Source organism: Cajanus cajan, chromosome 4 (assembly GCF_000230855.2).
Source record: "Cajanus cajan strain Asha chromosome 4, NIPB_CcT2T_4, whole genome shotgun sequence".
NCBI lineage: Eukaryota > Viridiplantae > Streptophyta > Magnoliopsida > Fabales > Fabaceae > Cajanus > Cajanus cajan.
Window position 1 is genome coordinate 8,879,953 of NC_138520.1, and position 17,416 is coordinate 8,897,368.

At 38.2% G+C, this 17,416-nt stretch overlaps 1 protein-coding gene across 2 annotated transcripts in view; it reads left to right on the forward strand.

The window, feature by feature from the left end:
- The window catches only part of LOC109802487 (uncharacterized), a 30,757-nt gene that overhangs the window by 8,188 nt on the left and 5,153 nt on the right, over positions 1-17,416 (forward strand). Inside the window, exons 4-7 of one of the 2 annotated variants that reach the window (XM_020363877.3) lie at positions 210-362; positions 480-636; positions 8,933-9,072; positions 9,159-9,194. In XM_020363877.3, coding sequence (XP_020219466.1) covers positions 210-362; positions 480-636; positions 8,933-9,072; positions 9,159-9,194 — 486 coding nt within the window. The remainder of the gene's footprint in view (positions 1-209; positions 363-479; positions 637-8,932; positions 9,073-9,158; positions 9,195-17,416) is intronic. The other variant, XM_020363878.3, reaches the window with a different exon arrangement.

The window sequence follows — 17,416 nt, forward strand, 5'->3', positions numbered from 1 at the left end:
CCTGGTTAGTGGGATAAGGGTTGATTGCTTGGTTGTTTTTGGAGAGGTCCATTTTTGCAACCATAAGTTACTATACTTTATTCTGAGCTTTTTTATCTTGGCAGTTGTCTTATCAATTAGTATTTTTCTAACCTGACCTTTCATTCTTTTTCTTTCCTTCTGGGTGGAATCTATTTTGGGGTTGGTGTGTTGGGATGGATTGTTAATAGGTTGAAATATGGGAGGATAGGAAGGTTTTTGGTTCACGAGGTCAGGGTCTTAAGGATGAAATAATGGGCAAGAATCCCCTTCCATCTGCAAGCAATGGAAAGAGTTTGAATTCTATCAAGATAGTGAAAAGGGATGCCCACTCAGTGAGAATAGTAAGCAAGTTGCAGTAACACTGTCTGAAGTTTGATCTGTTGCCTATTAGATGTTTATATATATATATATGTATAGAGATTTTAAGGTTGTCTATTTCTTGGTCATCTCCATTGCAGAAACTGGCAGTTGGGTGTTTGCCAGAGAAAATACTAACAGCATTTCAGCCTGTTCTTGATGACCATCTTAATGAGGAAGTTGCCTTAAACAATTGCAATGCTGCTTTGCGTGATGTGGTTAAAGTTGTGGAAGATGTTGAAAATACATTGGCTCAAGGTAAGAGGATTGCTAGAGGGACTCAATCTTTTTTGCCTGTTACAATCGCTTGACTGAAGCAAACATTTTGTTTCATGTATGGAAACTATTTAAATTAGTTAGCATCGATTATATGATGATGATTTTTTTTTCTTTTCTTTTTTTCCTTTTCTAGGTTTAACTTCTGCAGGATTAATTGTAGATGATTTTCAAGGGATAGTTATCATAAAGAAAAACCAAATTTTACTATATAAAAATATTATGTAGGGTGTGTTTGGATTACCGTTTGAAAGCATGGGAATGTGTGTTTTCACTTTCCAATGCATGAAATCCAAAAGCAATAAGGCTATTGCTTTGAAATAAAAGTGGGTTGAGTTGAACTCAACTTTTATCCAAACACACATGTAATGGTGAGAAAATTTGAATTCTTAAGTCATACCTGGTTGTGACCGAGAGAAGTGGGATTAACATTGAATGGAACAAAATAAGGAATAGTAGGTCGTATAGGTTACCTTTGAGGGTGAGGTATATTGGCAACTGAAACAATCCTTGATGGAATAGCCATAGTCAATGGAGTTTACCATTCCCATTCTATAGTAGTTAACAAATTACTTTTAACTTGTTTTCTTTTTATATTCCAGCAATACTTGGGATATGTATGTTAGTTGGGTTTTGGAGGGAAAGGGAGATGATTTCTTTTTATTTTTTTTATAAAATTAGAGGAGTTATATAATGTTTATAAAAATAAAGAAAGATCAAAACATTAAGTTTAAGCTTATCAATCATTCTTATTTTCATTTAAAAAAAAATATTAAATCTCTTTTTATATAAATTAGAATAGTTATCTTGAACGAGAGTGCTTGAAGGGACTATTCTTCAATTAGAGCTTTTTTAACTAATTTTATTCAACGAGGGTATTTTTATGGGTTTTTCTCAACCATTCATCTCTTCCAAAAAATTTATATTTTTATTTCTAGATTTAAATTGAATTTCAATATTTTTTAAAAAAATACTATATATATAAATGACACGAGACGAGAGTGCATTTAGGGACTTTTATTCAATGATAGGTTTTTTAGGGATTTTAATGTCTTATCTATTTCCATACGAATTTTTCATATTTTTCAAAATTAAACTTCGATATTTTTTTTAAATTAAATTATCAATAATTAAAATTAAAGTTATTCTTGTATCATAATATAAATTATTTTTCATAAATCTAAAATATAATTTATATATTCAAAAAATATTTATTTGTATAAATTTTAAATATAATATAACTTATATTATTAAATATAATATTTATTTTTATATATAATATATAATATAAAATGAATATATATCTTGTAAATTGTACATGCTAAAATACTATTTAGTTATATTTATTAAATGTAAAAAATTTACCTTCCTGTTTCTTCTCCAAAATCTAATTCTCAAACAAACCTTTAGGGGACCAAATTCAGCCTCGAGGCATGCTTAGTATGAATAAAGTGATATAATCCATGGACATTGATTGAAGAGAGCTGTAAAAATGGAGGGGTTGTTGTGCATTCAATAACATGGATAAGTGTTTTAATGTAAATAGTTTCTAAAGACCAAATATTGACCTTAAATCCTTTATATTTTAGCCTATAGTTATCATGAAAGATTTGTTTTGATTTTATGTAAATAGGGTAACTTGGAAAATATTGTATAGCTAAAGTTTAGGGGTTTCTATCATTGTATCCTTAATTATCTCTTCCTATGAATGAATAAAAATAAAATTAGTGCATGATAGAATTCCTATAGTCCTATTGGGTGTCAATGATTTGGGTTACTATGCTTATTCTTTTTTTGCCTTAGGGTGCGTGATTTCTCAAGGGTGAACAGTATTCGTGCACTACAAATCTCCTTTGGTTGTTGTCGAGCCATCTTTCTCTAACACGACCATGTGATTAGGAGCACCTTCCTTTGGTGACCACCATGCTGTCTGACCTGTTGCTGACTAGTGCCACCTTTTTTTGGCATGTCAATCATATGTGTGTGCGCCAAAATAGTGTGAGCCTTTTTTGGCCCCACTCACTTGCCCACCCTTCCTTGACACTCCTCTACCTCCAGGGACCACTAATGGGCCCCGTTTGGCTCTTTTTCCATGGCCTCCACTAGATCTTCTTTCGACCTTGGCTTTTCTACGAAGTTAGATTTTTTACTAGCTACGTAGCCAATTCTTCATGGTTTTTGCTCTTGCTAGTCTCCCACTTGACCTTGACTTGGTACGTTATTGCATACTATGAAGCCCTACTGTTGCTATGTTTGACATGATAAATGAACAACTATTTTGTCTCTCCGCTATACATGCTTTTGGGAATCCCTCCAATTCTTCTATTGATTCCTTTACCCTTGTCTTAGACTCTTCTCATTGTAGTGGATGCGGTGGGGGTTGTGGCAGCAAAGGTCATTCTTGTTGCAATTATTATAATTGCTATAGCCACGTTGAAGCGGAATGTCACACCAAAGACAAGGAACAATTGAAGTTGGTTAATTTGACCCAATTCACCACACCTTCCCCACCTGCAAATTTACTATTTCTATCACTTAGTATTATGATTTCCTACAATTTTGAGTAGCCTAACAACTTGCCTTGCCTATTATTGGCATGACTCAGTTTGGTAGTTTTGTAGCCTGTCTCTTAGTCCTTCTCTTAGACCTCGGATACTTGACTCTGGTGCCTCTGATCACATGGCTTGTAACCAATATCTTTTCTCTTAGTTGTCTCTTTAGACTCATTGACGTTTGTTACCTACTCTTGCAAATGACTCTCAGATTAAAGTTTGTAGCATTGGCCAAACCTACCTACTTCTTAACCTTCCTATAAATTGTTTTAATTTTTTTTGGTTGCCCTTTCAATTTAATTTCCATTAGCAAGATCACTCGCTCACTTAACTTTGCTATCTTATTATTTAATCATTTTGTTCTTGTTCAGGATCGACGTATGGGACGGCCAATTGAAACAAGATATGAATATGGGAGATTGAATCAATTGTCATTGTTGGTTGCTTGTGTCTTCATTGCCTCCTCATGTATTGCCCATCAATGCCCCAATCATCCTAGTTTGGAAAAATTGCATCTTTGATTCTTAGTCTCTCTACACTTAAGTCCTTATAGTGTGAGTCATGTCAATTAGGAAAACATGTTTGTCATGCTTATAGTTTTACGTTAATACAAGTGTTCTATCACCATTTAACTTAGTATACTCTGATATTTGAGGTCTTAGACGAGTCTATTCAACTTTAGCATATATCACTATTTTGTCACATTTATTGATAATTTTTCCTGATGTACTTGGGTTTTCTTAATGAAAAATCATTCTAATGTTTTCTCCATTTTTCACAGTTTCTCACATAAAAATTCAACTACGTTGGGACTTTTATCAAGATTTTATGAATTGATAATGTGTTGCTAAATGGAAAAACAATCACATAGTTGGAACAACTTGTACCCTTCTCCTTCATTATAATGTTCCTCTTCACTTCTGGGGTGATGCACTTTTCACATGTTATTTGATCAACCTCATGCCCTTGTCTATCCTCCACAATCAAGTTTCGTACACCATTTTGTACCCTCAATAGGACCTATACATTGTTCCACTTGGTGCCTTTGGTTGCACCTATTTAGTCCATGATTTTACTCCAGCTAAAGATAGACTTTGGCAAGTCTCTTAAATGTGTTTTTCTAGGTTACACCCACCTCCAAAAAGTATATCGTTGTTTTTGCCCTTAACTACAACAATATCTTGTCTATGTTGATGTCACTTTCTTTGAGTCAACTCTTTTCTTCTTTATGTCCATTATTGACAACGCTGATTTGGATGTTATTAATGATGATCCCATCCTCCTCAAGGGTTCCACCCATTGGTCCCTCAACATCATCTCCTAATTCAAATGCCCCTCCACCAACCACTCTTGCACTTGAGCTTCCTATTTCCCTACACAAAGGTATTCAATCAACTCACAATCAAACCCTTAATATACTTGTACTCTTCATTGTGACCGATTATCGCCTTCATATTTCCATTTTATCTCCTATTTGAATTCTCTATCTTTTCCTAAGTCTATAGGTGAAGCCATGGTTGATCCCTGATGGCAACAAGTGATGTTGGGTGAAATGGCTACTTTATAGGCAAGTACTTGGGAGCTAGTTCCCTTGCCTGTTGACAAGACTATTGTTGTTGAGTTTATACGATGAAGATTAGACCGAATGACAATATTGATAGGTTCAAAGCTTGCTTGGTGACTAAGGGCTATACTTAGCTTTTTGGCCTCAATTATAGGGACCGCCTTTTCCCTTGTGACCAAGATGTCATCCGTTCGTATGTTTCTTGCTATGACTACCATTCACCATTGGTGGCTTCACCGACTGAATATTAAAAATGTGTTAATGCATGGTGAGTTGCAGGAAGAGGTTTACATGGACCAACTCCCTAATTTTACTGTTTTAGGTGACTCTCAACTTGTTTGTCACCTTTGTTATTCTCTATATGGCTTGAAGCAATCTCCCCAGGCTTGGCTTGGCTGTTTTAGCCTCATCTACTTTAGTTTGGTATAACTTGTTGCAAGATTGACCACTTTACCTTTTCTCTATTAGAGAATAGAATAATAAACACCTTTATTAAGTGTATTGAAGTTAGTTAGCTGTCATAGTTAGTTAGAAGTTGGTTATGACTATATATACGCTTGTTGAAATCCTTGTACATATCTTTTTCATTCATCAATAATACAATTTACTGAATTCTCAAAATCTCTCTCTCATATCTCTCTCTCTTATATGGTATCAGAGCCAGATTTATAGTCAAAGGTTCTTGAATGACAGATGCTTTGGCTTGTTCCAACCGCGCTTCTTGAGCAAGAATCATAGTTTCAATTTCACCAGGGGAGAGGGCATCATCACGACTGACAAACGCTGTGATCGTGGAGATTAACGAATCATAGTCATTTGGAAGACCTCCAAGAATGCATTCAGCATGCTCTCTGGGGGAGACAGGGCTTCCAATTGAAGCAAGAATTTCAACTATAGTGCTAATTCGAAGAAGATACTCAGAACAAGTTCTGGTACCTTTCTTGATGGTGCGAAGTTCAAGTCAGAGCTGTGTGGCTTTGATTTTGGTGAGAGAGTGAAAATGCTGAAACACCATATCCTAGACTTGATATAAATGACGACAGGAAACCACTCGTGCTTGAATGGAGTCAAACAGTGTAGTTAAGAGCCAAGAGAACAAAAGAGAGTCCTTGCGATCCCACGTGGTGTATTCAGGGTTGACATTATTTGCATCACGATCTTCACTGGTGATGAATTTCATCGGATTTTTCGGATTAACAACAAACCTCTCAAGGTCATGAGCACGAATTACAGCTGTGACCTGTTGCTGCCAGGTCATGAAGTTTTTCTCATCAAGTTTACAGGTTACACTTTGAGAAAAAGTGTGGGAGACAGTTGACGAAGCCGAAGTAGAAGCAGAAGCCATTGAGCAGACGAAACAGAAAACAGAGACAAACGCGCAAGAATCTTCAAGAACAAAGAACAGAGACAACGAAGAATGCAGAAGAGATGCCTCGAACCAGAAAATATCGCAACAGAGATTTGCGAATCGTAACAAAACAGCGAACAACAAAACCAGCCAAGCGCAACACGACCAAACAAGAATGGCGCAATCAGTGACAGTGGAGCAGCCAAACGCGACGGACGAGCGTCAGAGAAGCGATTTCAAACACAAAAGAGGAAATAATGCAAACACCCAAGGTTTGCGATCGGAAGCAATGAACAAACGCGATGCAAGCAATCGCAGTCGTAGCGCAATCGCAGTCGTAGCGCAATATAGAAACAAGCACGAAGAACAACAAATCGTCGTGCGCTAACAGAGAATTCGAAGACGAAGAAATGGAGAGAAAACAATTCCCGAACCCTAGCTCACGATGATACCATATAAGAGAGAGATATGAGAGAGAGATTTTGAGAATTCAGTAAATTGTATTATTGATGAATGAAAAAGATATGTACAAGGATTACAACAAGCGTATATATAGTCATAACCAACTTCTAACTAACTATGATAGTTAACTAACTTCAATACACTTAATAAAGGTGTTTATTATTCTATTCTCTAATATTCTCTTCACTGACATATTGACATTATCATCACTAGTAGTGATTTTAATGGCATTTGCTAGCTCAAATCTCACCTTAATTTTAGACAAAAGTCTTGGGGGCCGCTCAAATATTTTTTAGGCATTGAGGTTGCTCAATCTGCCTTTGTTGTAGCTATTTTTCTCAATATCACGTTTGTAGTAAGTGTGGTTACTAAATTCCTAATTGCTCCTTGCGATAGCCATTGGGATGTTGTCATGTGCATCCTTAGATATATCAAGAAAGCATCATGTTGCGGAGTCTCAAATAGAGACAAATACAATGCTAAAATTTTCTTTTACTCAAATGTTTATTGGGCAAGATCACCATTAGATATAGGAGGTTCACCTCTAGCTATTGTGTAATTATTTGAGGGAATTTGATCTCATGGAGAAGCAAGAAACAAAAACAAAAATATAGTTGCCAAAGTTTACTATGCCATGGCAGCAGCTGCATGCGAAATTATATTGCTTAGGTAACTTTTCCTATGTTTACATTTTGGAGACACTTGGATACTAAGCTTATTTACAACAACCAAGCTGCTCTTCACTTTGCATCTATTCTGGTCTTCCATGAATAGACCTAACATAGAGATATGGATCTTCATTTTGTGAGGGAGAAAGTGCTCTTGGGTGAAATCACCACTGCCTTTGTCAGCCCAAGTCACCAACTAGCAAATATATTCTTTAAATCTCTCAAAGCTCCAGTCACCCAGTGACATATGCTCCAGCTTGAGGGGGAGTATGAAAGATTCATTTTTATTCTATGTAAATCAGTGTTTTCAAATGGCCGTTATGGTGGTGCCATAACGATATGGTAGCCATTGCTGCGATCCGTTATGGCCGTTTGGCCTGTGTATGGTGGGGATCCGCCATTTTGCAAATGGTGGCCGTTACGCTAGTAACGGCAAGGCGGTCATGGCACCGTTATGGGCCCTTTATTTTATTTTATTTTATTTTTTTTCAAGTTTGGGCCTGGGTTTCTTTATCAGGTTGGGCGACCCATTAGCTTAATTGTGCAAAATAGGGTTGCTGTAGAAACCCTAATTCGTGTAGCCCTCCCCTTTGTACACACACCTGCTCCAATGAGTCCGACGAGACCCTCCGCCACTGTCGCCTCCAATGCGGCCGCCAACTTCACCTCTGACACGGCCACCACCGTCGCCTTCGACGTGGCTGCCATCGTCGTGTCTGACTCGATTTTCTTCTCTGGTTCTCCCTTGCACGCGCGATTCTTACTTTTTCCCTCCGTCTTCTTCCTCCGTGCACGACCGTTGCTCCTTTGCGCGTGACAGCTGCTGCTCCTCCATGCGTGATTGCTGCTCTCCTCTGCACACGACCACTCCTTTTCCTCCTCCAAAATAGTTTTAGGAATTGTCATTGTGTTTTGCTATTTTTTAACATTGTATCTTTGTTTTGATGGCTATTTAATCCTTTTGTTGGTTAGGAATTTATGTTTTTTTTATGATGACTATCACTAGATTATGAATGCCATGAATTTTAGATTGTTATATTGTTGTTTTAATGTATGTGTTTGTTATTTTTCTGTTTTTACATCATATTATATATATATATATATATATATATATATTTTTTTTTTTTTGTCTGCCATGATGTCCGCCAGAGACCGCCATGGCAGTATGGCACTTAAAGATCCTTGCCGCCATCCACCGTATAACCTTATTGATAACCTTGATGTGAATAGGTAAACTTGGAAAATACTATATAGCTAGAGTTTAGGGATTTCTATCATTGTATCCTTAACTATCTCTTCTTATGAATATAAATAAAATCAGTGTGATACAGACACACAAATTCCTGTAATCCTATAGTTCTCATCACAGTCTCCCTCCCATAGCCTGGCCTTTTGGATATCCATTAGTGATGCCCAAGAGTTATGAAGGATTACAATTATGGATAACTTGCAAGTCTTGGATTACGAATATGGATTTGCACATGAGTGTATTGTCATTATTGCCATACACAAGATACAATTTGTGTTGGTATATTGCACTTACTTGGTTTTTTAGGGCATTTGAAGACTTGCATGGCCAATTCTACTTGCTGACTCTCTATAGCTTTTACATATTTCTATTGCAGTTGTGAAGTGATATTTCATTAAATTTGGTTATGCTGACATTGGTTGGATATCACATCAGGAAATCAGTTGGGATCCACTTTGGTGAATGACTTGCATGAGATGGAAAAGAAGCTTAAACAATATATGGAACAACTTGAAAATGCTGAGGCTGCAAGGGCTTCACTGCTTTCCCAGCTTAAACATGCACTTCAGGAACAAGTACAGTTGTTTCTACAAGTATGCTTATATTAAAAAGAACTGAAATTAATGGCTGCTTACTAATCTTAACTCTAAATCTTTTTCAGGAGTCAAGGCAAGAGCTTGTTTGCGCCCAGTTGCTAGTAAGACTAACCTTTCTTTACTCTGTGTCTATCTCCCTTTTCCGTGTCTGTAACCCTTGCTTTTTTCCTAATTATAATATTATTTTAAGTGTTTGTTGCTTCTTAACGTTCACTTTGAGTATTCTTAAGATTTCCATCTTGCTTGACTACTATATTACATTGATTAAGAAACAGGTGAACTTTTGTTTAATTTTCAACAGAAGGTATCTTGTCAATGATGTAGATTTCGTGAATATGGTCAGTTTTTCACTAAAATGACATGAAAGAATTAATATATAATTGTATCTGTAGAAGTGGAAACTTGTGCTGATTTGGCACTTGAAAGTTTTCATCTTTGATATACAACCTTGACAACTTGGTAGGGTAAACTTCGTTAAGAGAGAGAGATATCTTGAAAAAGTGTATTTTTGTCTTATTCCCGAGATCAAGAGATGGTGAAAAATATATATACTTATGTGGGCCTGTTAAGTCAATCTATCTAAATTCTACAATATAAATACGTTTACAAACTTATTATCAACTTGACACTTTTTATGTCCAATCTGTAAGGTATGAAGTAAAGCAACACAAGTTGCGACTTTCAGAGACCAAATTGTATATTAACTATAACAGAAAATATTTGTCTGAAGCAATCTTGAATATTTTCCTGTGAGCTTATTATTATCTGAGTAAGTGGCTCATGAATATTTTTCTTTGAGAACTCTAAAATATATGCTAAATGGAAGATTAATTGATCAAAGGTTCAAAAACAAAAGTTTATAAATCAAACACGTGGACCCTAGTGATTTTAATTATTGTTTACATAATAATAACCAAGAAGCCAAAACTCATTTCATGAGCCACTTAAATAATAATGTCACAGGAAAATATTCAAGATTGCTTCAAAGAAACATTTTCGGTTACAAATTTATGCAAAAAAGGAAGATTGATTGGTCAAAGGTTCAAAACAAAAGCTTACAGCCTAACCACATGTGGTCCTTGGTGATTTTTATTTATTCTTTACATAGGAACTAGGCAGCCAAAACTAATTTCAGAGCCACTTACGCAAATAATAAGAAGCTCACTTGAAAATATTCAAGATTGCTCCAGGCAAACAATTTCGGTAACAGTTAATATACAGCTTGATCTCTGAAAGTAATTCCTATTTAATTTTTGTTCTCTAAAGTGTTGCTGTGTTTAATTTAGTCCTTACATGTATATAATCAACATGTGAACAAAATTAATGCATTTGGGGTTTGAATTGTACATATTTACACTTTTTAAGGACTAACTAGTCTCCAAAAAGACTAAAATGTGATCAAGTTAGCACATTCGGGGATCAAATTGTGTATACCAACACTTTCAAGGACTAAAGATAAACAAGTTGTCACTTTCAGGGACGAAGTTATATCTTGACTCTATATTATACCTTCCGCAATTGTTTGAGGTCTATGCTATGCTAGTTTCGAAAATTTTCCTGTTCAATTATTGTTTACTCTTTATTTATGAGATTTATAATTATATTGCCTACATTCATTGAGATGGCCATTTAATGAATGGTCAATATGTGTCTGGCATGTTGGATTAAAAAAAGTATGTTTTTCCATTAATGTGTTTTTAGGTAAAGAAGCAACATACACCCAAAATGTCATTCGACATATTTACTTCTTTCCAAGAAAGCAATTTTAGTTTGAAACAATTGTTTATTAACCTTTTTTTTTTCCACAATTTGTAGGTATGCACAATTAATTCAAGTAGAAAATTGGTTAAAATTATAGGAAAAGATATGTGTAATTAATTCATAAGAATTTGTATCTGAAATTTAAAAGAAGTTTATAAAGTTAAGTCATTCTCTAACATAGAGTACACAAAAGAGTGTATTTTAATTTATTGTTCATTGATGGGGATCTCCCCAGATCCTGCGTATAATATTAGAGATATGCATAATTAATTCTACTAGAATCTTGTTAAGATAATTCTATAAGATATAGTTTAGATATACTAGTTTATCTTCTCTTTAGTTAGTTTTATCTAAATCCCTAAACTTTAGGGATTGATTATGTTTTCTGCCTATTTATTTTATTGTACCTATTCAGATTCAATAATAAGAAATTATTCATATTCAAGTTGGTACCAGAGCACTCTGGTCCAGGAACCCTAATCCAGTCGCCAACATTTAGGGTTTCTAGGGTTTTCAAATTTTGTCTGCGGCTGCCAGAGTTGACACCGCCTGCACACTCAGAGGTCGCCGATCGGCCTCTCCATCGCGATCCACCGTCATCCGCCGCCTCACGCGCTCCCACGCGCGGTTCTCGTTGAGGAAGCTCGCCGGCGCGTGGGCTTCACGCGCCGCCCTACCAGCCTCCGTTTGCGACGCGGTTTCCTTCGTTGGACTCGTCGGCCCTCCCTCTTCTCGTTTTGACCCTTTTCAGGTAGTGGGTCACACTCTAGGTGGTCTGTTGGAGGTCGTTTGGTTGCGGCCTCGGAGTTTCGTGGTCGTTTGGTGTTGTTTGGTTGCTGTCTTGAAGTTCTGTGGCTGTTTGGTTTCTGTTCGTGGTTGATTGTTTGGTGTTTTTCTTCTTTTTCTCCTCATGGCAGAGATTCCCAAGGAGAACCCAAAAATTGAATCTTCCAAAAGGGGCCTGGTCTCCTTTGCCTTTTCTGGATCACCTACTATTACATCTGAAAAGCTTAATGGTAAAAATTATTTGGATTGGTCCACTGCGGTTGAAATGTGGTTTTTAGGTCAGGGTCTTTATGATCATCTTACTAAAAGGGCGTCTGAAGTTGATAAAGAGGTGAGAGATGAATGGCAACGGACAGATTATCAACTTGTATCTCTATTGTGGCAGTCCATTGAGCCTAAATTAATGGTGCATTTTTGTCCGTACAAGACATGCTATGATATTTGGAAGAAGGCTCGAAATGTCTATGCCAATGATATCCAAAGAATATACGAGTCTGTTCATGGTCTGGCAACTCTTCGTATGGTTGATAATGATTTGCCAACGTATTTGAATCGTGCTCAATCCACTATTGATGAGCTTAAGCTAATGTTGGTTAGTGATGATCCTCAACAAATAATAAACAAACTTGATAATATGTTCATGGTGTTTATCCTTCAAGGACTCCACAAAGATTATGGATCTGTTCGAGATCAAATCTTGACAAATCCTGTCATTCCTACAGTAGAAGAACTCATAGATCGATTGATTCGGGTCCCTTCACCAGAGGCAGATCCTCACACAGAATCTGAGTCCTCTGCTTTTATCTCTAGCACAGCTGACCGTGGAAGTCGAGGGCGTGGTCGAGGTCGTGGTCGCGGTAAAGGGGGTAGAGGAAACCTCCATTGTACCTACTGTCAGAGAGATGGACATACACGAGATAGGTGTTATTCCTTGCATGGCTTTCCAAGCAAGACAGCTAATGTGGCTCAATCTCCAACTTCAGCTCCAGAGCTCAAGATTGAACCGGAGGGCAATCATCCAATCACATTATCTACCGATGATTACCAAGAGTATCTTCAATTCAAGGCAACTAAACAGGCCTCTTCTTCCATCATTGTTGCTCATACTGGTAATTCTACAGTCTGTCTCTCTCATTCTACGTCTATTGGACCTTGGGTTTTGGACTCCGGTGCTTCTGATCACCTAACTGGTAATGTCTCCCTTTTCCCTAACCTATCATCACCTAGAACTCCACACCATATCACTCTTGCAGATGGGTCAAAAGTCCAAGCCACTGGTATTGGTCAAATATCACCTCTCCCATCACTACCATTAAAATCTGTTTTACTAGTTCCTGGATGTCCCTTTAATTTGATTTCTATAAGTAAGTTGACTCGGTCACTAAACTGTGTCATAACCTTCACTTCTGATTCTTTCTTGATACAGGACCGGAGTACGGGACAGACGATTGGAGCCGGATCTGAATCACATGGTCTCTACTACCTTCAGCCTTCTACCTCTACCATATGTGCATCTATTGAGTCTCTTGGTTTAATTCATCGTCGCCTGGGTCATCCAAGCTTGAATAAATTAAAGAAAATGGTACCTCATCTCTCACGGTTGGAGTCCTTAGAGTGTGAGTCGTGTCAATTAGGGAAGCATGTTAGAGCTTCTTTTCCTAATAGTATTAATAGTCGAGCTATGTCTCCTTTTGATGTTATTCATTCTGATGTTTGGGGTCCTAGTCGTGTTCCTTCTCTTTTAGGACATAGGTATTACGTCATCTTTATTGATGATTTTTCTAGATGTACTTGGATATTTTTAATGAAAAATCGTTCTGAGTTATTCAATATTTTCCTAAGTTTCTATTCGGAGATCAAAACTCAATTTGGCAAAGTAATTCGGATTTTACGAAGTGATAATGCTAAAGAATATTTTTCAGATTGCTTCAAATCATTTATGGCTTCCCATGGCATTCTACATCAATCTAGTTGCCCTCATACACCTCAACAAAATGGTGTAGCTGAGCGAAAACATAGACATATTGTGGACACTGCTCGTACTCTTTTATTGAATGCCAATGCACCCCCAAAGTTGTGGGCCGATGCAGTCCTCACTGCAGGGTATTTAATAAATCGAATGCCATCGTCTGTCTTGAATGATCAAGTACCTCATTCCCTATTATACCCATTGGATCCCTTTTATTCTGTTCATCCTCGTGTCTTTGGTTGTACCTGTTTTGTCCATGATCTTTTCTCAGGACGTGCTAAGTTGTCTGCTCGGGCCATCAAATGTGTTTTCTTAGGATACTCCCGTGTTCAAAAGGGGTATCGTTGTTACTCTCCTGCTACGCATCGATTTTACACCAGTGCAGATGTCACTTTCTTTGAAGATACACCATATTTTATTGCCACAGATGTTTCTCCGGTTGACTCAGATCTCCTCTCTCAGGTATTGCCTATTCCTCATTTTGATCATAGTGTGCCTCTTACCACACCTGCTACTTTAGAGGCACCAGATCCTCCCGCACTACCAAGGTCTGACCATCCTCTACACCGATTTGGGATAACTTATGAGCGTCGATCACATACTGTTGTTCCTCCCAATGATTCTTCAATTGAGCCATGTGATTCTACTCCTGCTTCAGTCTCCTCACCTACTCCGGCCCCACCTACCTCAGTTGACTTGCCCATTGCTCTTCGTAAAGGTAGTCGTTCTACTTGTAATCCTCATCCTATTTATAACTTTTTTTCATATCATCGTTTGTCTCCTACCTATTATGCTTTTGTCTCTGCTATTTCATCTATTACCATTCCCAAGACTGTACAGGAGGCCTTAACCCATCCAGGATGGCGTCAAGCAATGATTGATGAGATGACAGCTTTAGACTCCAATCACACTTGGGTACTTGTCCCACCTCCGCCTGGAAAATCTGTTGTTGGTTGTCGGTGGGTATTTAATGTTAAAGTGGGCCCTGATGGACAGGTGGATAGATTGAAAGCTCGTCTTGTGGCTAAGGGATACACGCAAGTATATGGTTTGGATTACAGCGACACCTTCTCTCCAGTTGCGAAGATGGCCTCAGTTCGTCTCTTCTTAGTTATGGCTGCTATGAGGCATTGGCCTTTGTTTCAATTAGACATCAAAAATGCCTTCTTACATGGTGATTTGGAGGAGGAGATTTATATGGATCAACCTCCTGGGTTTGTTGCTCAAGGGGGGTCTGGTCTTGTATGTAAATTACAAAAGTCCTTGTATGGCCTCAAACAATCACCTCGTGCTTGGTTTGGTCGGTTTAGCAAAGTTATACAGGAATTTGGAATGATCCGCTGCGAGACAGACCACTCTGTTTTCTTTAGACGCTCATCGACACATAGATTTATCTATCTTGTTGTTTATGTAGATGATATTGTGATTACAGGTGATGATCAGGAGGGCATCAAGGCACTGAAGCAACACTTATTTAAACACTTTCAAACTAAGGATTTAGGTCCCCTGCGTTATTTCCTCGGGATTGAGGTCGCTCAGTCAAAGTCCGGTATTGCTATTTCTCAGAGAAAATATGCCCTTGATATTCTAGAAGAGACCGGACTTACAGATTGTAAGCCAGTTGACACTCCCATGGATCCTAATGTGAAGCTTATGCCTAATCAGGGGGAGCCTTATCCTGACCCAGGGAGATATCGGAGATTAGTGGGCAAATTGAATTATCTCACCATGACCAGACCTGATATATCCTTTCCTGTCAGCGTTGTAAGTCAGTTTCTTAACTCTCCCTGTGAGAGTCATTGGCTTGCAGTTGTTCGAATCCTTAGATACATCAAAAGATCACCAGGAAAAGGACTTGTTTACAATGATACAGGACATACAAACATTGTTGGATATTCAGATGCAGATTGGGCAGGTGATGCAAGTGATAGGCGGTCAACATCAGGCTATTGTGTCTTCATGGGTGGTAATCTTGTCTCATGGAAGAGTAAAAAGCAAAGTGTTGTTGCACGATCAAGTACAGAAGCAGAATATCGTGCTATGGCTCACACCACATGTGAGCTCTTGTGGCTAAAATTCTTAATTCAAGAGTTGCAGTTTTGCAAGGTTGGTCATATGGAACTAGTTTGTGATAACCAGTCAGCTTTATACCTCTCCTCTAATCCAGTTTTTCATGAGAGAACAAAGCATATAGAGGTTGACTGCCATTTCATCAGAGAAAAGATCCTCTCCGGTATCATCAAGACCTCCTCAGTTTGCTCCAAGGATCAACTTGCAGATATCTTTACTAAATCTTTACGTGGTCCTAGGATAACATATATATGTAACAAGCTAGATGCATATGATATATATGCTCCAGCTTGAGGGGGAGTGTTAAGATAATTCTATAAGATATAGTTTAGATATACTAGTTTATCTTCTCTTTAGTTAGTTTTATCTAAATCCCTAAACTTTAGGGATTGATTATGTTTTCTGCCTATTTATTTTATTGTACCTATTCAGATTCAATAATAAGAAATTATTCATATTCAAGTTGGTACCAGAGCACTCTGGTCCAGGAACCCTAATCCAGTCGCCAACATTTAGGGTTTCTAGGGTTTTCAAATTTTGTCTGCGGCTGCCAGAGTTGACACCGCCTGCACACTCAGAGGTCGCCGATCGGCCTCTCCATCGCGATCCACCGTCATCCGCCGCCTCACGCGCTCCCACGCGCGGTTCTCGTTGAGGAAGCTCGCCGGCGCGTGGGCTTCACGCGCCGCCCTACCAGCCTCCGTTTGCGACGCGGTTTCCTTCGTTGGACTCGTCGGCCCTCCCTCTTCTCGTTTTGACCCTTTTCAGGTAGTGGGTCACACTCTAGGTGGTCTGTTGGAGGTCGTTTGGTTGCGGCCTCGGAGTTTCGTGGTCGTTTGGTGTTGTTTGGTTGCTGTCTTGAAGTTCTGTGGCTGTTTGGTTTCTGTTCGTGGTTGATTGTTTGGTGTTTTTCTTCTTTTTCTCCTCATGGCAGAGATTCCCAAGGAGAACCCAAAAATTGAATCTTCCAAAAGGGGCCTGGTCTCCTTTGCCTTTTCTGGATCACCTACTATTACATCTGAAAAGCTTAATGGTAAAAATTATTTGGATTGGTCCACTGCGGTTGAAATGTGGTTTTTAGGTCAGGGTCTTTATGATCATCTTACTAAAAGGGCGTCTGAAGTTGATAAAGAGGTGAGAGATGAATGGCAACGGACAGATTATCAACTTGTATCTCTATTGTGGCAGTCCATTGAGCCTAAATTAATGGTGCATTTTTGTCCGTACAAGACATGCTATGATATTTGGAAGAAGGCTCGAAATGTCTATGCCAATGATATCCAAAGAATATACGAGTCTGTTCATGGTCTGGCAACTCTTCGTATGGTTGATAATGATTTGCCAACGTATTTGAATCGTGCTCAATCCACTATTGATGAGCTTAAGCTAATGTTGGTTAGTGATGATCCTCAACAAATAATAAACAAACTTGATAATATGTTCATGGTGTTTATCCTTCAAGGACTCCACAAAGATTATGGATCTGTTCGAGATCAAATCTTGACAAATCCTGTCATTCCTACAGTAGAAGAACTCATAGATCGATTGATTCGGGTCCCTTCACCAGAGGCAGATCCTCACACAGAATCTGAGTCCTCTGCTTTTATCTCTAGCACAGCTGACCGTGGAAGTCGAGGGCGTGGTCGAGGTCGTGGTCGCGGTAAAGGGGGTAGAGGAAACCTCCATTGTACCTACTGTCAGAGAGATGGACATACACGAGATAGGTGTTATTCCTTG